We start from the raw sequence: 26,335 nt of genomic DNA, 5'->3' as shown, positions 1-26,335 counted from the left end.
TTTTTATAGGCGGAAGGGCAGGTCAAGAGGCGGCACGGGGGCCCCACACCACAGGGCCGCGCGGCCAAGGGGGGCCGCGCCGCCCTATAGTGTGGCCCCTCCGTGGCCCCTCTTCGTCTCTCCTTCGGACTTCTGGAAGCTTCGTGAGAAAATAGGCCCCTGGGCTTTGATTTCGTCCAATTCCGAGAATATTTCGTTACTAGGATTTCTGAAACCAAAAACAGCAGAAAACAGGAACTGGCACTTCGGCATCTTGTTAATAGGTTAGTTCCGGAAAATGCACGAATATGACATAAAGTGTGCATAAAACATGTAGGTATCATCAATAATATGGCATAGAACATAAGAAATTATCGATACGTCGGAGACGTATCAGGTAGCTAGGGTGGATGTGTGTTCTCCTCGCGGTGGTGACCGAGTAGATGTGGATGTCGGCTTGACCCTGTTATTGTAGGTTTTCGCCATGTTTTGTCCTAAAAACTAAGCACTTTCTACTTAATTAATGGAGGAGGCAAAAGTTTTTGCCTCTATTTTAAAAATACTTATATTATCTACTCCCTCGATTTGCCAAGTGTCGTTGATTTAGTACAAAGTTTTAATATGGACCGGAGGGAGAGGAAGTACATGTTTCTGGAATTTCAACATACTTTTCCTCAGATATTTTAAAGCTTACAAAGGATTTGCCACAATTCCTATATAGTTAATTGACTACACAAAAAACCCTAGCTATATATGCAACTGATGGTGAGACCCTACCTGCAACATGAAAGCTTTATTACTCTAGCCTATGAAGAACATAGTTTGCACCCATAAAATCATTATATCCAACTATTGTTTCTTGCACGGTACGAATCACGGGCTGGAAGTGTTCGAGCTGCCTCTAATACAGTCGATGTAAACAACACATTTTGATGTCAATTGTCGACCATGACATAGGAGCATCTCCAGCCGTCTCCCCAACGAGTCCTCGGCAGCCTTTTTTTATCCGGATGGCGAAAAATGGCCTAGCTGCATCTCCGGTTCCTCGTTTTCGTCCGGATTTAGGCTTTCATCCATCTGGCGAGCCCATGTCATCCCCGTCCCCCCTGGGGCGTGCTCGGGGAGTCCGAAGGAAACGAAAGCGCGGGAAACACCGAGAAAACTTCCCGCGCGCCTGGTGGTCCCGACTTGTCAGCGAGAAAGGCTGATCGTCGTCCTCATCGCATCGTCCTCCGCGCGCTGTAAAAGCCTGCCGTCGGTCAGTCTTCGCCGGGCGCGTCTCTTCCACGCGGCGCGTTAATGTCGTCGCCTCGAATTCACGCGCGGTTCCGTCTATTTATCGCGGAACTGCCGTGTCTGGCCGCATTCACCACCACCGTCTCCCTACTCTCCCCAGCCCAAACTTCTCTCCCCAATCTCCTCGAGCGAGCAATGGTGCGCTACGGCGGCGGCACGGCGAACAACGGCTTCGGCCGGCGGTCGCTGCACCAATGGGAGGCGCGACTGTTGCACATGGTGGGCTACCCGGCGCCTCCGACCTTCCGCGCGCCCGGAGGATGGCGCCTGAGCGCGGGAGGCATCCCGATCCCGCCTCATCCGGTGGGAGGCGACGTGCTCGACGCCGAGATCGACGCCGTGCTCGTCACCCTCAGCAACGAGCAGCGCACGGAGGAGCGTTTCTTCCCCGACAACTACGCCGCCTGGAACGAGTTCTTCCGACGAAGAACTCGCGGCGTAAGACGGTCCTCCTCCTCCAGCGCGCAACAATGCCGCCGGCCACCGCCACTGGTGGAGCGCGCCGGGCCACACCCTCGAGAATGTGCTCACGCACATCGAGGGCGGCAACTACCCCGTCCTGGGGATGCCGCCGCCGGCGCGGTGCCTTCCGTGTTGCGCCGACACGGAAGCTCCTGGATGCCACGCCGCATGGCGTCATCGTCCTTGTCGGGGTCGGCGGCAAGATCCGCGACGCGCAGCTACGGATCCGCGCCACCGAGGACAACGGTGAAGACGGAGCCGGCGTCGCCACCGCCGACCAAAGGGCGCAGCATCGGCGCCCTCGTCATTCCCGAGGGGGCGCGTGCCTCATCGTCACCAGCGCGCGGGAGGAAGAGGAAGGCAAAGAAGGAGGGCACAGCGGCGGCTGCTGCTGCATCTGACCTCGCCGCCGAGGAGGCCGCGCGGGACGAGGAGGCGGCGGTGGCCGAGGCGATCGCGAGGTCCCTCCAAGACCTCGTGCCCGCCGACAATGCCCTCCCCATGGACGCGGCCCTCGCCTGGTCTTGCCTGGGAGAGGGAGGATGCAGAGCAGCAGCGACGGCTGCTCGACCTGGCTGCCGCGAGGCGCCGCGCCGCCGCGACTGCACAACCCGCCAGAGGCGCGCCGCTCATCAAGCTGGAGGACTCCAGCGAGGATGTGTGGTACAAGCCGACGCCGTCGCCGCCACGCCTCGGCGACCCTGGGCAGGGGTCCAACCGTTGGGCTCCCGGCGAGAGCAGCCAGCAAGCGCCGCCAACGCAGGACGGCGGCGACTCCAGCGACGACGATGACGACCACACGGCGTTCTACCGCCATTTCGGCATATAGAACGACGTTTTTAAATTTTAGTTTATGTTTCCCTCTACCGAATTCAAATATATTACGAATTCCTATGTATGTAAAACTCGCCTATATATATTAAATATCTCTAAATTTCGCCTAAGTTTTAACGTTTTTCGTCTATTTCTGTTTGAATTCAAATACATTCGATCTTTTCCCCGGGCTCGCCGCTTGGAAAATGAGCCTCCACAGGCCAAGTTTTACATTCATCTGACGCCCTAAATAACGCCGGACTGGGGAGTTCCAACGGCATGGAGATGCTCTAAAACACTAATAGGTCCCCACGTCTATCTGAGGGCCATGATGCCAAAGCACCACCACAACGTGGTTTGAAATCGTTAAATCTAGGGTCTTCTTATGGGTTCAAGATGAGAAGAAGATCACACTGATGCCTCCAACTCCAGGTGAACCAGTGCTGTCGAAGTCGTTGCTCAATTAGTTCTAGCATTCATAGGTCTGCATCTTCCCCACATCTAATAGCCACATCACGTTCATCAACTGAGAGTACTACTTAGCCAAGGCGACGTATAGAAGAGTTCGGTAGGCAAAAGTTAGCCTGTCGTGCGCTTTTCAGTTCTTAGAAAATATAGCTTTTCATTGCTTGTTTGCACATGTGTGTGTACTGTGTAGGACTACTAATGAAAGGGTTATTTTCCTACCTAAGTGATTTTTATGTTAACGATAACATGATTATCAAACAAACCATTTGCTTGAACTTTATGCACAGTCGCAGGAAAGAATTGTTGGTTCGAGACCTCTCAAAGCAAAATGTGAGAAGAGACAATGTCTCAACGACTTTCTTTCATTTAAGTTGCTATGAAAATCGTACTATCAAGAGGAGGTCCACTTCAGATGGTATTGGTGGAATCAAGACATATACATAAACTTTATATTTGGACCCACTGATGTGAAGAGAGAGCATACCCCTTAAACTGCAATGAGGTTGTTTGCAGACCTGGAACTTACAGAGGTTGCATTAGAGCATCTCCAGTCGTATCCCCTAAACGACGTCCAGCAAAAGCGCCAAATTGATTATTTGGGGGACGTTCGGACCAAATTCGCATTTGGAGGAGGTTCCTTTCCTAGCCACGTCCCCCAAACGTGACCTTCAAACAAAATGCAAGTGTAAAAGTTGTGTACGGTGTCTCTGATAGAGCCTCTATACACAGGAGATGGGCTAGGGATGCCGGACAATATTTGAGACACGTCCGGACCGAAGCGGCCTTTGAGGCACGCGACTGTGACGTTTTTTTAGCCGGCGTGCCCCAAATTCTTTGGAGGATGCTTTGGGGGGCGCGGCTGGAAATGCTCTTAGGCCCATATGTCTAACGGTCAATTCTATACTAGTGATTATACAATGAACATGTTGTATTGTCGTGTCTTCCTAAAAAAACATAGGATTTGCTAGTTCTCAGCTAGCTGAGAACTAACTTCGTGTTCAGTTAAGTTCTAGACCATTTAATTTGCATCGAGATTCGTGCTAGTAATGAGTTGCAATATGAGTTGCAACTGAGATTTAATGACATTAACTAACTAAGAATAAAGTTAGTTCTCAGTGGATTGAGAAATAGCCACATTCAAAAAATATTTATTGTCGTTCAGTTGGCATGGGCAGATAAACCACCGGATCAATGATTATTTCTTTAGTGTTCTTCTTCGACGGTCCCATTTCCTGATATTTTCTCCCAAGTTGCGTCTTGATGCGGTACCCCAAGGAGAGAGATGGATAACCGCAATCATGCATTTTTGCAAGAATATTCCCTACTAAAGCTAGGCTACAATTTGTAGGAAACATTCCCCGATGAAATTGTTACATAGTCATCCTAACTCTTTCCCTTCTCCAATAGCACCCAAAAATCTTTTTTTCTTTTGACTGATATAGCAGAGTGAACTTGACGCTAGCATTGAACTACTGATAAAAGGCATTCCAGGGAGTACGTATACACTGTTCATAAGAGCAAGTACAATAGAGTCCAGTAGCTGACTATAAGACATTAAATAATATATTTTCGATGAGTTGAGGAGAGAGAAGAGGAGAGAGAAGGGAGATGAAGCTACTTATGCAATAAGCAAATTACTTGCACGTGCTCCTAGGCACCTTGTGAGAGTGAAAGGTGGGCCGTATATTAGTAAAGTACTACATTCTTATAGCCAACTATTATACATATTAGATATATGATGACTATAAATAATATGACATCTTGTTATAGCCAACAGTTGGCTATACTATTGGAATTGCTCTAAGAGACTCTGCAAGAACGCTACAGAAATCAGCACACATGATGGATAAAGCTTAATTAATGGCGGTTAAGCCGAAGCTGACAAGTGCCATATGAAAGCCTCGGTATCTATGTCACTTCACTAGTTCTACCCATCTGGAGCGGGAAATTTGAAAGCAGTCTGTTCTGAATTTCTGATTCAAGTTTACAACAAGATTAGCAGGCTCCGAGAGAGAGCCCGTTTGCAGTTCATGACGATCCCGGCAACCGTCCATGAACGCTAGCTGGAACTAACAATCAAGAAATATATATTTGCTTCCGAAAATCAGTAAAACTATACTTTATCGCCCAAAGAGAAAGAGGAGCACGTAGACTACTGCCACACCAAGACTACTGACATCGAACATTTCTGTACATAATTCGCCATATACATAGGTACCATCCATCACCATGCCATGCCACGGCGGCGCCGAGGACAAGGAGCACGCCGCTCGTCGTGACTGATCAGAATGCCCGCCTGGCGCTGCGGGCGGGCGCGAACCTGGCGGAGAAGTCCGGCTCGTGGTGCTCGAGCTCGAGGCTGCTGTCCTCGAAGTTCTGCGCGTAGCTGAGCGGGTCGTAGTTGAGCCCGCCGGCGCCGAGGATGGAGCGGCCGTGCCGCGCCCTCCGGCGCGCCAGGCTGAGCTGCCGGAGCCTGCCCCACAGCGCGGCGACACCGAAGCGGCCCCAGCAGGACGCCATCTTCCCGGTGTTCACGTCCGCCTCCTCGTCCTCGCACTCCTCCAGCGCCGGCAGCCTCCCCGCTGGCGATGCCCACATGGCACGCAGCTCCTGGCACTACTACCTCGAACTCGAAGAGAGACTGAGAGAGGAGAGGAGGGGGGAGTGAGGTGTGTGTCGATGGTTGGTCTGGCTGGCCGACTGGGTAGCTCAGGCGGAAGGCGACGACGCGCGCGCGGCCCGGCGACTGGGAAGGAGGCGTGGGGTCGTGCGATGCGATAACGACGGCCACGATGCGATGGGAGGTGGTGCGACAGGTGCGTGGTCAGCCTCGTTCCCTCGCCGTCGGTCTGTGCATTTTTGGCACATTCCGTCCATCGTGCCAGCGGGGCTCCGGTGGGGCCACATCGTCTTTTTCAGACTCTAAATGCAGGCAACGTGTTTCGTGCTGCCGTGTGCAAAAATTATACTCGTATCTGCTTACTCGTATACGTTGTAGAGCTGATAGCGTTTGAAGCTTAAACTAAAGAAGGCATGATTTTTTCTAGAATACCTGCAAGGTATATAAATTATATAGAAGATGGTTACAACTCCACACGATACATTGCCAAGCGGCAAACAACATATCCTCTACAAACAGGGACGAAGACAGGGGCTAGACCCCCACCCCCTATCCCAGGCGGATACTTGGCATGTCCCCCCCCCCCCCACACCGATCGGCCCCCCTCAACATTTCTCCATATCCATTCACTAGTAGAAAATCTCTTATCAGTATCCAGAGGGGCATTCGTACCGGTTGAGCAACCGGTATTAATTATCCGGCACTAAAGCCCCCCACCCTTTCGTATCGGTTGCTTACGAACCGGTATAAAAGGGGCCTCCACGTGGGCCACCAGGAGAGCTCAGGGCTAAGGATCTTTGGTACCGGTTGGTAATACGAACCGGTACCAAAGGTTCCCCCCCGGCAGGAATTTGCCCAAATCTCGCCGCGGCGCAGAATTGGCTTTTTAGGGTTTTTGGAGGGGTTTAGGGATATCGGTTTGTTTCATATCGCGTCGATGCACCAGAAACGCGTTTGGGTTTAGGTAGTACATGAAGATCAAGATGATGCATAGCAAGTTGGTGCATATAGTATAACACACATGTTATTGCATAAGATCGCAAATTAAGTAGCACTATGCATGAAGATCGATCTTCATGCATAGTGGTACTCTCCGAGGCGTACTCTATATATGTCTATTACATGTAGCATAGTGGTACTCTTCGAGTCAACTATATATGTAACATGTACATCTTCATTCATAGTGGAACTCGCGAGTGGTGGTATGACGTCCCGAAGGAAAAATCCCGCCAATTCCTCGCCTATTGCTATGAAGCGGTCATCGATTGAGAGCTTGTTCCGCTTTCTTGCCAACTATAAAAGAATAAGATACAAATGAATACATGAAACAACTATTACTGAAACTCAGCACAAGTTATGATAACAAAACAAATTTGTGAAGATTGTTTTTGTACCTCTTTATTTCTTTCATTATTCGTTCTCTCGTTGATAATTCTGCGGATGTACTCGCAAACAAAGAATCCACAGAGATCGGTTCCCGGAGGTTGTTGCGGGCATTTCTTTACAAGAATATAATTCAATCAAACAATAGTCAAGTATGATAATTAAAAGGTGTGTGGACCTAGGTAGTACTACTTACTTTCGCACGCCATCGCAGCTTCGGTGTCCATTCACGGGACGTATCTTCCTTGATGAAAGTTTGCCATACGCTGCTCGACAAAAGAAAATGCATAAAAGAGTCATCAATTAGTTCAAAGCAGGAAATTAACGAAACAAACCGATAAGAATTAAAATTACCTTCTGAACATTAAAAAACAAGACAAGTATAGATCCTTTTTTTTGCTTAGCGAGTCCAAGACTTCAACTTCTCCAATTTCCAAATTGATGACGAGAAGAATAAAGTGAAACCTACGCACGTTTCAATATGTAGTGTCATATACATAATTCATTAGTTAAAATTTTGACATACGGTGAGCAAAATATAATGTGTTATAAGACAGTAAGACTCACTCGAAGTTGTAAGGCCAAAGTATTAGCTTTTTGTCACGTTGTCGCTTCAAAAACCTTAGCAAAGTCTGCGGTGTATCCTTGTTATAGAGGGGATTCTCTATGGTTTTAACATGCATTGTGTGCGGGTCAATGAACCCAATGTCTGTGATATCGTCCCTTTTGCATTCGAGCATCTTCGATCTGCATAATATAGCGCACAAAAGATTATAATCTGCAGACAATGAACGACTTCTCAAATTAAATAAATAAATCACTTACAGACAATAGCAACTGATGATTGATTTGTCGAGGGCCCGGAGATTGTATAACCGAAAGAGTTCGGCGAAGTCAACGTTCACACGATACTCCCGGAAGTAGTGCTCTTCCCTAACTCGCACCATGATAGTCTCGATCCCTTCCTTTGAGGCCTTAAGGTACCACGAATGCAAGTTACGCATACTTGTTGGTACCTTCCCGAGATTCTCGACCAAATCTTTCCCTTGAACAAACCGATATGCTCGTTCGGCTAAGGCGTAATCGGTTGCGTCTTGTCGAGAACTTTGAACGGTCTTCCCGTCAAACACCTTGAGAGGGGCGACCGATTGAACGGGTTGTTGTCCGAGCTGGTAGACACTGTGTATCCCTTTTATCTCCCTGATACCCGATTGAACGGGTTTTGTCGCCTCGATCATCTTGTCATACGACCTTTCAATAGAACGCACATAGTCAGATGGCGGCGATGGTACAGGGTCATATAGATTGTCAACGGTACGCACAACTTTCTCCCGATCTAGTGTCTTCTCGAAAGGTATCTCCGGCACTTTCGGTGCAAAAAATTTCTTCACCTCGGCCTGAACGGCCTCCGCGTTTTCCTCCGGAGTTTTTTCCCAAGGTAACTTCTCGGTAGGCGGCGGTTGTTTCTCCTTTCTAGCTTTCTTCCTAGGCGGCGTACCGTTCCGCTTAACGCGACGCTCGTCTTACGCGGAGGGTCCCTCTCGGGTAGGTGTGGACTTGGCTGCTCACCAGGACTGCCACCGGGAGGAGTCGATGGCATTTGTCTGCTCATGTGTAGGAGTCGGTGGCCTTTGCAAAAGGACGACGTACTTCTTCGGCCATAGGGCGAAACCGTGCTTGACATCGGCCAGTGTCCTCTCATCTTCACCTCTAGGAATATCAAGCTCCACTTTTTCAAAACCCGAAACAACTTCATCCACCCCGACATGAACACAACCAGGTGGAATGGGCATATGATGGTGCATTGCTCCATCTTCACTTGGGTACACATAGCCGACCGCCACCTTAACAGACGCGGTCCTGATTAACATATGTAGCTCGCAATCTGTCTTCTCCGTGACATAATCCACGGGGTAGCTTCCTCCACATCCGTCAAGATGCGAGGAACCGACACCGCTTCTTCGCCGAGATGGGGCAGCATCGGCTTGTGGATCCTGTAGAAACAGCGGCTGATCGGGTGCCCTCCGATTTCTCTCAAGAGCCTCCACCCTAGTTAACAACTCCGTTACAATGTCGGCGTCCTTCTTCTTCTTTCGCGAACGGCTTCTATAAGTGTCGGCGCTGTCCGGCCACGCTTCCTTCATGGTGAGACCCGGGCGAGCTCGTACCCGTCCAACATGTTCGGGGTTCCCCGGAGCGAGTGTCGGCTCGTCATTCTCTCGATCGGGAATGTACTCTCCCTTTCGACCTTGTCAATTGCATCTACAAGCTTCGGTACAATTGCCTCAATTTTTTCCTTCCATTTTCCCTTCGCAACGATCAGCCCTGTCTTTGGTTCCAACCCTGCCCCATGAGCGAACAACCATAACTTGGACCGTTCGGGCCGGTCCCATGTCCGTGGAGTGATTCCATGATCAATCAGTTTATTCTCAAACGCTGTCCACTTCGGAATGGCACTCTTGTAGCCACCGACCCCAAATGATGCGGAAGTTTCTTCTTTGCAGCATTTTCGGTATTTTTCTTCGATCGGGACACAAAAGTAGACGATTGCTTATACTCCTTAAATGCGGCCCGGTGATCTTTTATCTTCACTAGATTATCATCGAATACTTGGATCTTCATTCTTATATTTGTCCCATAAATTTTTCTTGAAGGTCCGGAATTGTATGGCCATCTTCTTCCATGTCCATTCCTTGACTTTATTCTTCCGGCCTTCCGTCATGTCTTCCGGTAGGCTGAACTTTGTCGATAGCGTGTCCCAAAGAAATTTTTTCAACTTGTCGTTGACATAACTAGCACCACTCTCCGGGTTCTTCGGCTTATGCCACTCTTGAATGCTGATCGGTACATGGTCCCTAACAATAACTCCGGATTGACTTGTAAATTTGCGGCAAAACTCCTTGGGCTCCACTGGTTCACCATTATCCTTGAATGCCGTGAGGGCTAACCTGCCCTCGCCCTTTAGCACCCGCGTCGGGCCTCGTTTTGATCTAACAGACTTGCTCGATGATCCAGAAGGCTAAAAGAAAAAATTATTCGTTAATAAGTGCAATAATAATAAATGAATGCATCTAGGGATGAACATATAGACTAATTGATACATAGATATACACCTCGCCGGAGTTTGTGATGGACACTTCGTTGTCTCTTCTAATTTGTTCAGACTAAAGTCCCTCGCCGAAATCATTCAGAAAGTCTTGGAAATCATTGTCATCTCCATCGTCGGGTTCCGGACCACGGGCACTCTCATAGATCAATTGCTGCACCGCTTCTTCCCCCTCCTCATCTCGGACGAAGGTGCCGTCCTCCATACCTCAATGTCACTGCAAAATTAAGAAAGCAATTGTATTTCATTCCTCATGTAATGATCATATAACAGATTTCTAGATGAATAACAAATTGAAATGAAGAAAGCAAGAAAACCCTAACAGATTTCTCGACCCTAACCCTAACACTCGGCGCTCCTCCTCTCGCTCTTCTCTCTATGTCGCGGCGGCACCGCCACGGACTCGGCACCGCTACAGACCCTAACCCTAACACTCGGCGCTCCTCCTCTCGCTCTTCTCTCTATGTCGCGGCGGTTTGTGAATATTCCAAAATTTGGGGAAATCTAAAATTTGTTTCAAAGTTGCCACTTTGCATGCTTATATTAAGAGTTTGACTTTGAATCAGCAAGGTTGACTTTAACCAAGTTGTTCACTTTTATGAGTACTATTGATCTGGGCAAAAAGATTAGCAAGTTTAGTTTAGAAATAGTTAACCAAAGGGGCTCAAAGTAGGCATCATATTATTTTTGGCAGATTTGACCATTAGCATATGTCACTTAGGTTTTTTCACTTTCTTCCCTTTTTCTTTGATTTTCTTTGACCCAAATGGTGTTGTCTTGTGTTGAAATGGTATAGGGTTGTGTTTTAATAATTCAAACCAAGAAAGTATGGCCTTTGCTCAAATTTGCAAATTGGCCATACACTCACATATACCCAAATGTTGTTGTCTTGTGTTGAAATGGTATAGAGCATGGCAGCGGCACGGCAGCGACAGGGCAGCGGCACGGCAGGGCATGGCAGGGCAGCGGCACGGCGCACGGGCAGGGCAGCGGCAGGGGCAGGGCACGGCAGGGCAGCTGCACGGCTCACGGGCAGGGCAGCGGCACGGCAGCGGCAGGGGCAGGGCACGGCAGGGCACGGGCAGGGCACGGCAGCGGCAGCGGCAGGGGCATGGGCGTGGGCGTCTGCGGCATTTCGTCGAACACCCTAAGGGTGGTGTCGACGAAGCCGCAGAGTGCGGCTTGGCGTCGTCGGCGTGGGCGTCTGCGAGCGTCGGGGAACGGCGGGGCGTGGTGAGGCGACGTCGGGGCACGGCGGGGCGTGGTGAGGCGACGTCGGCGGCGCCGCCGGACAGTGCGAGCGCGCGTGCGAGCGGGGGAGGGAAGAAGGCCGGGGAGGGAGCGGCGGACTTACCTGCGGGGCGCGGCGACGGCGACCGCGTGGTTGCTGACGGCGGCGCGGCGTGGCTCGGATGGCGGCGTGGCGTGGCTCGGATGGCGGCGCGGCGTGGGTGCGGACGGCGGTGCGGCGTGGGTGCGAACGGCGGCACGGCAGCGTCGAGCGGGGGATTTGTGAAATTGGGGAAGTTTTTCGTCGCGCGCCTAAGTGAAAACGAGGGGAGGGACCTTTGGTACCGGTTGGTGCCACCAACCGGTACGAAAGACCTTTCGTACCGGTTGGTGGCACCAACCGGTACCAAATGTTTTTTTTGTTTTTGTTTTTCTTTTTATGTTATCTTTTCTTTTGCTGTTTCTTTTCTATTTCTTTTTTTCTTTTCTGTTTCTTTTTTACTTTTCTGTTTCTTTTTACTTTTCTGTTTCTTTTTCTTTTATTTTCTATTTCTTTTCTTTTTATTATTTTCTATTGCTTTTCTATTTCTTTTCTTTTCTATTTCTTTTCTTTCCTTTTCTTTTCTATTTCTTTTTTTCTTTTCTGTTTCTTTTTTACTTTTCTGTTTCTTTTTACTTTTCTGTTTCTTTTTCTTTTATTTTCTATTTCTTTTATTTTTATTATTTTCTATTGCTTTTCTTTTCTTTTTCTTTTCTATTTCTTTTCTTTCCTTTTCTTTTCTATTTCTTTTTTTCTTTTCTGTTTCTTTTTTACTTTTCTGTTTCTTTTTTACTTTTCTATTTCTATTTCTTTTTCTTTTCTTTTCTATTTCTTTTCTTTTTATTATTTTCTATTGCTTTTCTTTTACTTTTCTATTTCTTTTCTTTCCTTTTCTTTTATATTTCTTTTATATTTGTTTTCTTTACTCCCGCCACGACATCGTCCGCGCGGGAAAATTTCCCGCCATGACGCCGCGCGGGAAACTTTCCCGCCACGACATCGTCCGCGCGGGAAACTTTCCCGCCACGACGCCGCGCGTGGGAGAAAAAAGGCGAGAAAGAAAGGGCGGGAATAAATTTTTATTACGATTGAACTCGAATTAAAATTACATAGCTCAACTGAAAATTAAGATACATGGCCAGATTTGACTGTTGGAGTCATTCAGTCATACTCGTGCCTAGCCCTATAGTACTCGCCACTGTAGTCGTCGTAGTCGCCGTCATCATCGTCGCTGGCATCGGGGTCGCGGTAGTCGAACCTCGGCGGGAGAGCACGCGTGGGCTGGGACTGAGGGTAGCGCAGGCGGGGGCCACGGTAGGCCATGACGCCCTGGAGAGTCCGGCCGCGCCACCACAGCCGACGGCCGGCCTCGTTGAAGTTCGAAGGAGGCGGGCCGCCCTCCTCGTGCCTGGCAAGCGCCCTCTCACGCCGATTGATGAAGAAGCTTTCCCAAGTCGGGCTGTAGTCGGGATGCCACTCGGGATTCCTCCGCTGCTCTGGCGTGAGCTCGAAGTAGTAGTGGTTCGTGATGGCCATCTCGCGCGCCACACCTAGAGGGACTGGAGGGACCGGTACGCCTCCGACGCTTAGCAACCAGCCGGTCGGGACGCGGTAGCCCGGCGGGCAGGGGTAGTTCGAGGCGCAAAGCGCCTCCGCCTCCCGGGGGTTAGAGATGCGATGGAAGCCATGGGAGAGAATGATGAGGTTTGCGAGATATGAGTCTAGATGTGATATGTAAATGGTGGCCAAGCCTACATATATATAGTGAAAAAATGGCGGGAAGACAGAGGCGGGAACCGGTGGAAAGCGCGGGAAGAAAATAGGCGGGAAGACAGATCGAGGCAAACCTTTAGTACCGGTTGGTGGGTGCAACCGGTACTAAAGGCTGTCGGCAGGATAAGGACGCCCTGCTCGATGAGATATAGTATGTAGCGCACGACGCCTGTCGGTGGGATAAGGACGCGTGGGTAACCTTTAGTACCGGTTGGTGGGTGCAACCGGTACTAAAGCGCTGTCGGTAGGATAAGGACGCTGTGGGTAACCTTTAGTACCGGTTCGTGTCTGCAACCGGTACTAAAGCTGTCGGCAGGATAAGGACGCTCTGCCTATAAAAGGAGCATCGATAGACCATGGGAAGCAGCTCAACAAGCCAACATGGATGGAGAGTTTCATCACCATGGATGGAGGAAAGGGTTGGGAAATCTCCCGTGGCGGAACTTGTCGAAGATGCCCTTGGTGCACACGCCCTATGGCATCTTCGGAAGTTCCGCCTCGGAATTTTTTTCCTGCAAGCCCGTGGAAGACTCCATCTCCTCTAACAATGTTGCGGAAAGGGTTGGGAAATCTCCCGTGGCGGAACTTCTCGAATATGCCCTTGGTGCACATGCCCTATATATGGCATATTCGGAAGTTCCGCCTCGGAAAAATTTCCCTGCAAGCCCGTGACTTAACTAGTAAAACAAGCCAACCATCTCCATTGTTAATATCTTACATACAGTAACATCATTACACAAAAGTGATTTCCATATTGAGATACACAAGTTATGATCCCTATATGTAGCTAGCTAGTCTTCTGAGTTTTCTTCGCTCGTTTCCCTTTCTTCTTACTGCGACGCAACCATGGACAATCTTCATTGTTTAAGATGATGCTTGGGTCAATTTTTACCTTGAAGGGTGGAATATCGTCAAACTTATTATAATCTTCTGACATGTCTGTCTTGTCCTCTACTCCCACGATGTTTCTTTTTCCTGAAAGAACTATGTGCCGCTTTGGCTCATCGTATGATGTGTCCTCTTGCCTTTCTTTTCTTTTTTTCGGTTTGCTAGACATATCCTTCACATAAAAAACCTGAGCCACTTCACCGACTAGGACGAATGGTTCGGTGTCGTACCCAAGATTCTTGAAATCCACTCGTAGTCATTCCGTACTGCGGGTCTACTGCATACCCGTCTTTCAGGTTGAACCATTTACACCGGAACAAAGGGACCTTGAAATTAGGTCCATAGTCAAGTTCCCATATCTCCTCTATGTACCCATAATATGTGACCTTGTTCCCATTGCCATCTTCTCGCATCAAAGCGGACACCACTGTTTTGGTTGGTGCTCTTTTTGTCTTGGGCGAAAGTGTAAAATGTGTTCCCATTAATCTCGTACCCTTGAAAAGTCGATATAGTAGAAGATGGTTGCTTGGCCAACAAGTACAGCTGCTCGTCATCGGTGACATTCATGAGACGTGTTTGCAACCAACCGCCGAAAGTCTTCATGTGTTCTCCATCAATCCAATCTTCACGTTGCTCCGAGTATTTAGAGCGTAAGATCTCCTTGTGTTCCTCTTTGTACGGAGCCACCAAGATGGAATTAAGTAGAACTGTGTAGTGTGCTTGAGTGAAAGAATGTCCGTCCATACACGTTGCTGATTTCTTTCCTAGCGTGCCTTTTCCACGCAGTCTCCCCTCATAGCGCGATTCAGGAACACCGATCGGCTTAAGGTCGGGAATAAAGTCAACACAAAACTCAATGACCTCCTCTGTTCCATAGCCCTTGGAGATGCTTCCTTCGGCCTAGCACGGTTATGAACGTACTTCTTTAAGACTCCCATGAATCTCTCAAAGGGGAACATGTTGTGTAGAAATACAGGACCGAGAACGCCAATCTCTTCGACCGGGTGAACTAGGAGATGTGTCATAATATTGAAGAAGGATGGTGGGAACACCAACTCGAAGCTGACTAGACATTGGACCACATCCTTCACGTAAATTTTGTAGAGTAAGTGGATTGATCACCTTCCGAGAAATTGCATTGAGGAACGCACATAGCTTCACAATGGGTACTCGAACATTTTCCGGCAGAAGCCCCTCAATGCAACCGGAAGTAATTGTGTCATAATCACGTGGCGGTCATGAGACTTTAGGTTTTGAAACTTTTTCTCCGACATGTTTATTATTCCCTTTATATTCGACGAGAAGCCGGACGGGACCTTGATGCTACTCGGGACTTCAAAAAGATCTCCTTCTCCTCTTTGGTAAGAGCATAGCTGGCGGGACCTTGATACTTCTCTGGATTCGGGTTGTTTCCTTCGTGGATACTTTGCTGGTCCTGCCGTGCATCCGGTGTATCTTTTGTCTTCCCATACACGCCCAAGAAGTTTAGCGAGGTTCACGCAAAGATTTTTCGTCACGTGCATCACGTCGATTGCAGAGTGAACCACTAAGAATTTCCAGTAGGGTAGCTCCCAAAATATCGACTTCTTCTTCCACATGGGTACGTGTCCGTCAACATCATGCGGAATAGATTGTCCGCCGGGACCCTTTCCAAAGATCACTTTTAAATCCTTGACCATATCATATATAACTTCCCCATTAGGGCGGGTAGGCTTCGTTCGGTTATCTCGCCTCACCTCCGAAATGCTTTCCTCTCTTTCTTACGTGATGTTGTTTTGGAAGAAATCGACGATGCCCCGTGTACACATTCTTGTTTCCCAAATAATTACTATCGAGTCTCACCTAAACAAGTGTGTGCATGCATTGTATCCCTTGTTTGACTGCCCTGAAATGTTACCAAGAGCAGGCCAATCATTGATGGTTACAAATAACAACGCTCGTAGGTTAAATTCCTTTTGTTCGTGCTCATCCCACACGGGTACACCTTCGTCACGCCACAACTCTAAAAGTTCTTCAACCAATGGCCTCGGGTACACATCAATGTCGTTGCCGGGTTGCTTCGGGCCCTGGATGAGCACCGGCATCATAATGAACTTCCGCTTCATGCACAACCAAGGAGGAAGGTTATAGATACATAGAGTCACCGGCTAGGTGCTATGACTGGAGCTCGCTCCCCGAAAGGATTAAAGCCATCTGTACTTAGACCAAATCTTAAGTTCCTTGCGTCATCTGAAAATGACTTGAACTCTCTGTCGATTTTTCTCCACCGCGACCCGTCAGCGGGGTGTCTCAGCATCACATCTTTCTTACGGTCCTCTTTGTGCCATCGCAACAACTTGGCATGCTCTTTGTTCCGGAACAAACGTTTCAACCGTGGTATTATAGGAGCATACCACATCACCTTCGCAGGAACCCTCTTCCCGGGGGTGGACTCACCCTCAACATCGCCAGGGTCATCTCGCCTGATCTTATACCTCAATGCACTACATACCGGGCATGCATTCAAATTCTCGTACTCCCCGCGGTAGAGGATGCAATCATTGATGCATGCATGTATCTTCGCACCTCTAATCCTAGAGGGCAGACAACCTTCTTTGCTTCGTACATGCTAGAGGGCAACACGTTCTCCCCTGGAAGCATCTTCTTTATTATTTTCAGCAACTTTTCAAATCCCTTGTCAGAAGTACCATTCTCTGCCTTCCATTGCAGCAATTCCAGCGTGGTACCCAGCTTTTTCTGACCATTTTCGCAATTTGGGTACAACAGTTTGTTGTGATCCTCTAACATTTTCTCCAACTTCAACCTCTCCTTTTCATTTCCGCAGTTCATCTTCGCATCAAGAATGGCCCGACCCAAATCGTCATCCGGGTCATCAAAAATCGGCTCATCGAAAATGAGCTCTTCTTCAGCTTCGTCTTCCCCCATTCTACTACCACCGTCTTCGGTGAATAAGGGATAGTTGTCACTATCCTCTTCTTCTTCGTTGTCTTCCAATATAACCCCTCTTTCTCCGTGCTTGGTCCAACAATTATAGCTGGGCATGAAACCATTCTCCAGCGGGTGGACGTGAAGGGTCTTCGAGGTAGAGTAATCCTTCATATTCTTACAGGAACTACATGGACAATACATGAAACCATTCGACCGCCTGTTTGCCTCAGCCACGTTGAGAAAATAATGCATGCCAGTAATGAACTCGGGATGGCACCGGTCACCGTACATCCATTGTCGACTCATCTGCATTTTATATGTATATCAAAAATCATTAAGTACACAACATCATGGATATATGAGTGACCAACTTAATTAATATTCAAGTTCATCACATAAAACTAATTGTTTTTTATAAAAGAAGAGGGGCTCACCGAGGTGGTACCGTGCCGGCTAGGGGACGACGCTGGCGATCGACAGCGGTAAGGACGGGGATGATACTAATTAAAACCTACAAAACATACCATAATTTCAGCTCAAATTGCATATAAAAAAATAAAATCACTAACTTAGGCATTTAATCGAACACCTTGCTTGCACTACAAAAATAGTACGAGTTAAAACTACCAAAGAACTGAGCTAAATTAGGAACGCCGAAGGAAGGATGATATTGCTAACCCTTGGATAGATGTATGCCGTTAATCTTGTTAAAATGGTGGAGAAAAATAAAGATTATTGGAGTGTGAGAGGTGGAGAATATTTGGAAATGTGAGAGGAGAAGTGAGAATGAGATATGCAGGGAGCTCGGGCGGCTGCCGCGCGCTCGATATAGGCACGGACCCTTTAGTACCGGTTCCTTACACGAACCGGTACTAAAGGTGCAACCCTGGCCCCACCACCGCATCGGAAATTGGGCTGAAACCCTTTAATACCGGTTCCTATTACGAACCGGTATTAAAGGTCCATAACGAACCGGTATTGATGTCCCACGCACGGAACCGGTATTAATGCCCCCTTTAGTACCGGTTCGTAAGGGAACCGGTACTAAAGGCTTAGATGGATGAGAGGTTTTCTACTAGTGATTGCACCACGTAGCTGATCCTCGACTGACCTCTGCAGCTAGCTCTGGCTCTCAATCATGGCACCTGGGGCAAGTCCTAGCTAGTGCCGGCCGGCGAAATCAAGCCGATAATGCAAGTAGTGCGATGGGACCGTTACTGGGATATAGCTCTAGCTCTTCACCGCCCAATCGACCAGCTAGGGTTTGGGCCATCCTCGCTGGCTCGCTGCCTACTCGTCGTCGTCCACGGCCAGGTTGACGAACTCTGGCGTAGCCCATGGATAGGGCCAGGGCACCACAGACGTCGGAGATGCGGGCGCTGGCGCAGCAGTAGTGGATTCACGCAGCTGGACGGCGAGGCCTTGCCACTCGGCTATGGCCTCCAGCTTCGATGCGGCAATGCCCAACTTAAGGGCCTCGTCGTCATCTAGCTCGCATGGCTGGTAAGGGAGCTCTGCATCGATGCTCCCTCGCGAGGAGGCTGAGGTAGTCGAGGGTGTCGTGTCATGCGTTACAACACACTTGACAATTAGCGACGGAATTGGCCTGACGTTTGGCAGATCCATCAGCAAATGTTCTACACCATGAAAGATTCATGTTTCCAGGTCACATATCTGCCTTTGTTCCGCTCAGACTTGGAAAAAAACAAAGGAAGACCCCTCAACGTCAATGATTGTCTAAATTTCCCCGTCCGACCATGGGAGCCCCGAACACCCGCACCTCGCTAGGGAAGAGTCACAAGATTTGGGCTTTAGGTTGATCAACACATATGGACCCACCCACTGTCCACTGTGCGTATCTGTTTACATACTTTTCTATCTGGTGCGTCACGTTCTCAAACATGGACCCACAACTAGTTGCACAAGAGTCCAAGACCTATCACTAAAGGGGGCACATGTCAGGTGGAGTAATGACTATGCACACTTATACTGGACCTGCCACAATCAGGCCCGCCTATCAGATACCGACACATGTCTGAGGGTGGCTGCTCGGACCACCTGTCAGATAGAGAAGTGGCCCATTATTGTCACTGTGCCCTACCTTGGCCTACATGTCAGTTGCGGAACCAACCTTTTTGCACACATGCGCTTTCACATGTCTACTAGCCGATCTGGTCGAGAGCTATCAACCCTGCATGTCACTGTTGGTACAACTTGATGTACTATCGACTCCAGTTTAGTTGGTTATCTACAGAATATTAACCAACTCATTCACTTCAGCCGAGCTAGTTATGAAGGATTATTAAGTGGTTCACATACCAAAGTATTAAGATTAATACATCATCGTACTCTCCCTATCGTCACTACGTTTCGCAAGAAACAGCAGATTACCACTAAGCTGACCTCATTACCTTTATAAATCATCGAGGGTTTTGGTACCTGACAAGTGCTACATTGAGGTAGGATATAGATATACAATCATATAAATCTTTAAATGAAAATTGATCACCAGTGCCCATATAAAAGTTAGATGAATATGATGCTACGAGGCTAGGCGTCAGCCTTCAGTCCGTGAGGACTAATCACTCATGATAAGATCAACAATCATAAACATTGTAAATAAAATTTTAAGATCAATATAAAATAGTCATACAATGCCACCAATTGTGATGAGATCAAGGGTACAAGTAGAATCTATGGCTAAAGAGATGGGGGAAGATGGAGATGGTGATGAAGATGACGGTGTGTTGTGTTTCTTCTGGTTCTGCTCTCTCGTCTCAATTGGTGGTGTCTATGATGCCCATTATATATAGGCTCCTTTATGGAAGTTGTTCCGTTTGACGAGGGGAAGGCGGTGGCACATGGTACGAGCACGCCGTACATGCGGGCTGCAGTCGTACCAGAGCTAGCCAAACTCTCTAATGCTTCTTTTCTTGGCCTCTTTAACTTGGTAAATTTGGCAACTTGGAAATCTTCATTAAGTGCTCTTGATTTTGTCCATAAAATTTCCATATCTGCACACGGAGAAATAAAAGAGAGGATTTGCACATCTTTGCAATAATTAGTGATTAGTGGCAAGCTGAGAGAGATATTTCATCAAATACCTGACTAATATCAAATTTAAACATAGATAAAGATGGTTATTTTTCACATCTATCAATTGATGTCATGCCGCGCGAAGGAGGCGAATAGGTGAACAATACACTAGGGCCGCACGCTGCTCTCCATCGAAAATTCGTGATTGCATCCTTAGGGCATCTCTAGCAGGCTAACGCAAAATAGATGCTAAAAGTGACCGCGTGCGTCTGTTTGCGTCGGGACGTGGACGCCAAATTTGTCTTCGGGCCACAATTGACCGTTTGCATCGCGGGTGTCCCCAGCAGGCCAACGCATTTCTCATTTTGTAGGCATTTTTTTCACTGATAGATAAACACATATTACATATGTTTTGAGACATATATAAATTTGAAAAGTGTAAAATGAGGAAATCTAATAAGTAGTTGTGTTGGCTTTCGCCTTCTTCGCTGCCAAGAAAGAACACTCAGTCACCCAAACTAGGAAACTAAGTGCATTTGCCTTCTTCGCGGTGATGGAAGAACATCGAGAAACCTAACCTAGTGGCTTTAATTGGCACACACCATCTTCGCTACAAAGAAAGAACACCTTGTAACCTACAGTTGCCCGTAGTTGTCATCGCTAGAGTCGTCGCCGTGGTAGTGCATGCGACAGGATGAGTCGTCGAACACCCTGATGGTCATGTCGCCACCGCTTTCGTATAGGCAGTGGAGGAGACACCCGATCAACCTCGAGGCTGTGGGCGTGGGATAACTCCTCAAAACCAATGTCGAGGTACATCTTGTCTTGCATGTTGAATAGGACATCGATGGGCCACTAGCAAAAACCGCATTTGACTTCCCACAGGTTCAGGGCCACCAGCTCTCGGCCAGCGAGAAACTCCGCAAACTTGTCTGAGAGTTTCTTTCTGCCAAACAGGTCCTTCGTGGTGTGGATGACGAACTCGAAGTAACTGTCGTGCTTGCACTCCGGTGACGGTGAGCGGGCAAATGACGACAGCGGGGCAGGCGGTGCAGATCCAGCATGGTCGTCCCTGCCCCTGCCACGGTGGCTGCATCCGCAACCTCGCCCTTAGGACCAGCCATGGAGCTCGTGGGGATAATGTGGATAGAGATAAAGTGGGTGGTGGTCCTAGATTTGGGGATTCGAGAGGTGGCTAGGGTTGTGTGAAGGGGGTGGATGCGCCAAGGCTCCAATTTATACGGCGAAGGCAGCTGACGGGGCGGTGAATTAAGCACATTAAGGCTGGCACACATGGCAATGCCTAGGGAACCTGCATCATTGCGACTGGGCGCAATTAATTTCGAAGGCAGAACGCCAAAGCGATGCCGCCCCTGAAGCAGATGGGGATGCTGCTAGGTGGGCCAGAGGAAGACTGGAGCGATCATGCGGTGTAACCGCGCAATGTCCACATAGACACATCCGCGACACAAATTTGAGCCTCGCATGCATCTACGCGGACAGCCCAGTTAGTTTGCATCAACCCATTGGGCTAGAGGTAAACCCATTTTTCGACGGCGTAGACACAATGGTCACATTAACATTCATTTGCGTCGGGACACTAGAGATTGCCTTTTAACTAGCTACCAACACGCTCCAGCGCGGTCACCCCATTAGCGCATAGTCTGTCCGGTTTTTGCGAGTTTGTTCGGTTTTCTAGTTTTTGCTTGGTTATGTTCGGTTTTACTAGTTTTGTTGATTTCGAAATTTGTTCAGCTTTGTTTTTTTGTTCTGACCTAAAAAATGTTCATATTATAAAATTGTTCAAATTTGAAATTTGTTTAATTTTGGATTTTTTTCAAATTTGAAATTTGTTGAAATTTGAATTTAGTTTTATTGTTAATTTTTTTGCTTTAAAAATTGTTTGGTTTTGAATTTGTTCGATTTTGAATTTTGTTCCGTTTTGTTTAGATTTCGAAATCTAAACTGAAGGAAAAATAGTACCTTTATTGGGTCACTTTCGGAGCGGCCCGGAAGGAAGAACCTTAAGCGGTGCAGTGCTTCGCCACTTAATGCAAGGAACATCTATCCATCGCTTATTAGCGGAACATTCTTGGGATTCTCTCTGTTTCCTTTTTCTTTTTCTACTATTTTCGGAAAATATGTAGATTTAAAAACTTTTAGATTTGAGAAAGTGTACAGATTGAAAAAATGTTCAAAAAATTGTTAAATTTGGAAAATTCCAAATTTGAGGATCACTTGGATTCGAAATTTGCTCACATTTAAAATTTGCTTAACTTTGAAATTTGCTCTAATTTAAAAAAGATAAATAAAAAATAAATAGAAAAACAAAAACCGACAGAAACCCGAAGGAACCGGCGAAGAACCATAAGAAAAAAGGAAAAAAGAAAGAAAAAACCCGAACCGAAAAGTTCTAGAAACTTCCAAAAACCGATAAAGACTAGGACACGATCGAAAGGGCCGCGGCCCAGCGTGTGACAAGGTATTAACTTCGACAAGGCGTGATACTGTGACGGAAAATCCACGACTTCGAACTCCAGCTTCTCTATCCTGTAATTTTCTCGGGTTCCGAACTGAACGTCGAGATTGATCTTCCCCAATGGATAACTTGGCTTCTCTGGCGTAATTCCATGAAAACGCGTATCAGTTGGCTTCAAATTTGCTAGGGAGATGTTCATCTTCCTTAGCGTATCAGCGTACATAAGGTTTAGGCTGCTGCCGCTGTCTATGAATACTCGCGATAAGTCGAATCCCGCGATTACTGCTGGTAAGATAAGTGCTGACTGCCCTGGTCGAGGAACTTGCTGCGGATGGTCCGCTATCGTGAAGCCAATATCCTGCCCTGACCAATTGAGGTACTCAACCGTTGGTGGAGGCATTTTCTCTGCCATAAACACCTGTCGCGAGATTACTTTCTGAGCTCTATTAGATGGCCTGCCTTTTTGAATCATCGAGACCGCTCCGTGAGAGTTGGGATCAACGTAAGGTGGTGGTGCTGGTGCTGCCGCTATTCTGAGCTGATGTCGATTTTCGTCCGTAATTGCGGGAGGAGGTGGCAAGTGAATCTCACTCCTGGGCCCTTGCGGATTTCTATTTGTCGCCTGGGCATTGGCGTGCCCTGCCCACCTTAGCATTGCCTGAAAATTTCGGCAATCCTTTTGCAGGTGTCCTGACTGTCTCTTTCCATTGTTGTCGACATAGAAGTGCATTTGGCATGGCCCGTTCATCATCTCCTCAGGGGACACAAAAGGTCTCTGAAACCTAGGTCCATTATTTGGCCTATTATTTCGGGAATCATCTCTATTGTCGCCTCGCTGCTCGTTGCTCCTTTGATAATCATCTCTATTGTTTCCTCCAGCACTTGCTCGAAATCCAGCCGAGATTTGGCCAGGTGCATCATAACTCGCAAATTGTCGAGAAAATCGTCGTCTATTTTGAAAATTTCGACCGCGGTCCTCCTCTGGTGACCTATGTCGTTTATTATGCACAGCATCCTCGCCATCTGCCCATCTGTTTGCTATTTCCATTAATGCTGATACTGTCCTTGGATTGGTTCTTCCCAAGTCCTCCACAAAATCGCCTCGTCGAACTCCTGCTACGAACGCATCTATCGCTCTCTCGTCAGATATATTCTCTGCCGAGTTTTTAATGATGTTCCACCTTTGAATGTACTTCCTCATTGATTCATCATGCTTTTGTCGACATGATCTCAATTCTTCTAGTGTCGCTGGCTTTTTGCAGGTTGATCGGAAGTTCTTGACAAACACATCCTCAAAGCTATCCCAGCTATCGATAGAACCTGGAGGAAGCTTTTTTATCCAAGATCTTGCGGCTCCATTCAGGTGTATCTGAATGCTCTGCATGGCTGTTGCTCTAGTCCCACCTATCAGCTTTACCGTCTCGAGGTAATCGACTAGCCAATCCTCGGGATCTTGTAGGCCATCAAATTTCTTGAAACTATCGGGTAACTTGAATCCTGAGGGGACTCGAGTTTTCCGGACCCGTCGCGTAAAACACGGGAGTCCACACATATCTTCTTCAGCGAGTTCTGGTGACTGCCGATGTTCTCTTCTGCCTTGTCGTGCTCTATCTACCCTGGTCTGCGCCGCCGTATCTCTGACTCCACTTGGTGCCGGTGGATTTTGCACTACTGCAGTAGGTCTCGGGCTATTTTGTCTTGCAGCTCCTTCGGGAGGTGTGGCTGCAAATGCTGCTCCCATGGCTCCACATCCTGCCATGGCCATGTTATACAGCGCTTCTCTCGGGTCCCCAGGAGGTGGCCTGGACGCTAAGATGAAAGCTTGTGTTGCCATGTATCCTGCTTCTGGTGTTTTTGGGATGATATTCCCCCTTGTATCGATTGACATAAAAGACATATCGAGGTTTTGAATTAGAGTCTCTCTTTCAGCCTCAGGTATATTTTGCAGCCGAGATCTTGCCCTCCTTCGAGCTTCTCTGTGGCTATCTCCCGAAGTTCCTGATTGTCGACTTAACTCCGCTCTTCGCCTGCTTGATGCTGAGGCTGCCTCTTTTCTTCTGTTCAGGTCAGCTGTTTGTTTTTCTAATTCCCTTCCAGCTCGAGCGAGCCTATATTGGTAGGCCTGTAATTCTTCGACCGTAGAGGTTGTCTCCATTGGTTCAGAACCATCCATAGCTCTTGCTGCTCTATCCCATGCTGCTTGTGGAAGTTGGACTCTAACACGTGGTGTAGGCCCGACATATTTAGTGCCCAAACCTCGCCTTAGGTCAGAAGGATCGACATATGGATTTCCCAAGTCGTCGAAAGCCTCTGATGTTTCCTCCTGATCGCGACTTGCTTCTCCGATGGCGCAGATCTGATGATATTTTGAGTACCGAACTTTGCTTGGTTTGGTGACACCATCATAAAGATTGGTGAAGACCTTTCCAATAGAGATGGACTTGTCGATGAAGTCGAGGCTGTCGGTGTCGCTTGAGTCATCGCTTATATAGGAGTCCGCGGATGACTCAAAGGATATGTCGCTGAAGATCTTGGCGAGTTTCTCGCTTGCCTTGGTGCTGATGAAGCGTGGCGATGAAGTCTCCTCATCGCCTGACTCGATGGATGATGATGAGCTTGAAAAATCGGGATCGACCGCCGATAATCCCGATGAGATCGGAACTTCGAGACGATACGTTCCTTCTTTCTCGACGCGAAAGTGGAACTTTCCGAACGCCATCTCCATGGGCTCCTCCAAATACGCATATGCATCCAAACGGGAGTGCGGGTGAGGAACAAAATCAACGAGACCAGTTTCTATCTGTTTACCTCTGTCCATGATGTTGCTTGCTATCGATGAAGTCGACGATCTTGAACGTGCCATCGAGATCAGCTCCTTGTCGCCTCTAGACCCCACGGTCGGCGCCAATTGACAAGGTATTAACTTGTCAATGCCTACAAGTAGTAGACTAGGGTTTCGTTGGATGTAGAGGGCAAGTAGATCTCGAAGGTTTCAGCCGAAAAGTACTCGACGATGTAAAAGTTAGGGTTTGAGAGACAATGATTCGATCCTTTCTTTGTCCCTCGACTCCCCCTTATATAGGAGGTGGAGCCGAGGGATTCGTGATTCACAAGTTTACAGAGTCCGGGGGGGGGGGGGGGGGGGTTTCTAACCATTCCCGCAAGATTACAAATAATGCCTCCTATTACAACTCTAGCTTTCCTTAATAATATCTTGGGATTCCGAATCTTCTTATCCTTTGGGTTGTGGGCCTTCAGTAAACCCCGGGTACCTTCTTCGGCAGGCCTATTGGGGGTGCCTATGTCAGCATGTGGGGCGTATTCGCCCCCCACTGCATTAAATAGAGTCCGTCCTTAATGCGGAGGACAGGCGATCCGGCGAGGCCCTTTGCTGATGGCCAGAAGCTGAATCTCACCGGCTTATCTCCTCTTCCGCTTACACAAATTCTCTTCTTTCTTATTATTACTTCCTACATAATTACTTCTTCCGTCTACAAATAATTATAAATGCGAGTTTTTCAAGACATATTATCAAGGGAGTGAAAATTGCATGGGAAGATGCAAACCAACAACATCTCTTTCATTTAATTCTTTCACCTCCAATAAGTTAAATGCATGTAGAAAATGAAGATAAATGTGCTGAAAATATTACTGGGTTTGATTTCCGTGTGTGATAAGAGAGAATAAAATTTTGCTACTTTAACTGCATTAGAAACATTAGAAAGATAGAGGTGTACTCTTTTATAGATAAAGTTTAGAGTTAAACGTCCACCTATTTAAAAAAGGAGGGAGTAAGTGTTTTTCTATACAAAACGTGATATTCAAATTGGAAAT

General features: G+C 47.8%; 1 protein-coding gene across 1 annotated transcript; it reads right to left on the bottom strand.

The window, feature by feature from the left end:
* Nucleotides 1-4,966: 4,966 nt before the first annotated feature.
* On the bottom strand, nucleotides 4,967-5,688 carry LOC124669452. Its single transcript, XM_047206066.1, has one exon. It carries the CDS (start codon nucleotides 5,614-5,616, stop codon nucleotides 5,302-5,304), a length of 315 nt encoding a protein of 104 aa, XP_047062022.1. The 5' UTR covers nucleotides 5,617-5,688; the 3' UTR covers nucleotides 4,967-5,301.
* Nucleotides 5,689-26,335: the final 20,647 nt, after the last annotated feature.

The sequence above is a fragment of the Lolium rigidum genome, chromosome 7 (assembly GCF_022539505.1).
Source record: "Lolium rigidum isolate FL_2022 chromosome 7, APGP_CSIRO_Lrig_0.1, whole genome shotgun sequence".
Taxonomy (NCBI): Eukaryota; Viridiplantae; Streptophyta; class Magnoliopsida; order Poales; family Poaceae; genus Lolium; species Lolium rigidum.
Note: the sequence above shows the minus strand (reverse complement) of the source record. Positions and strands in the feature narration are given on the sequence as shown.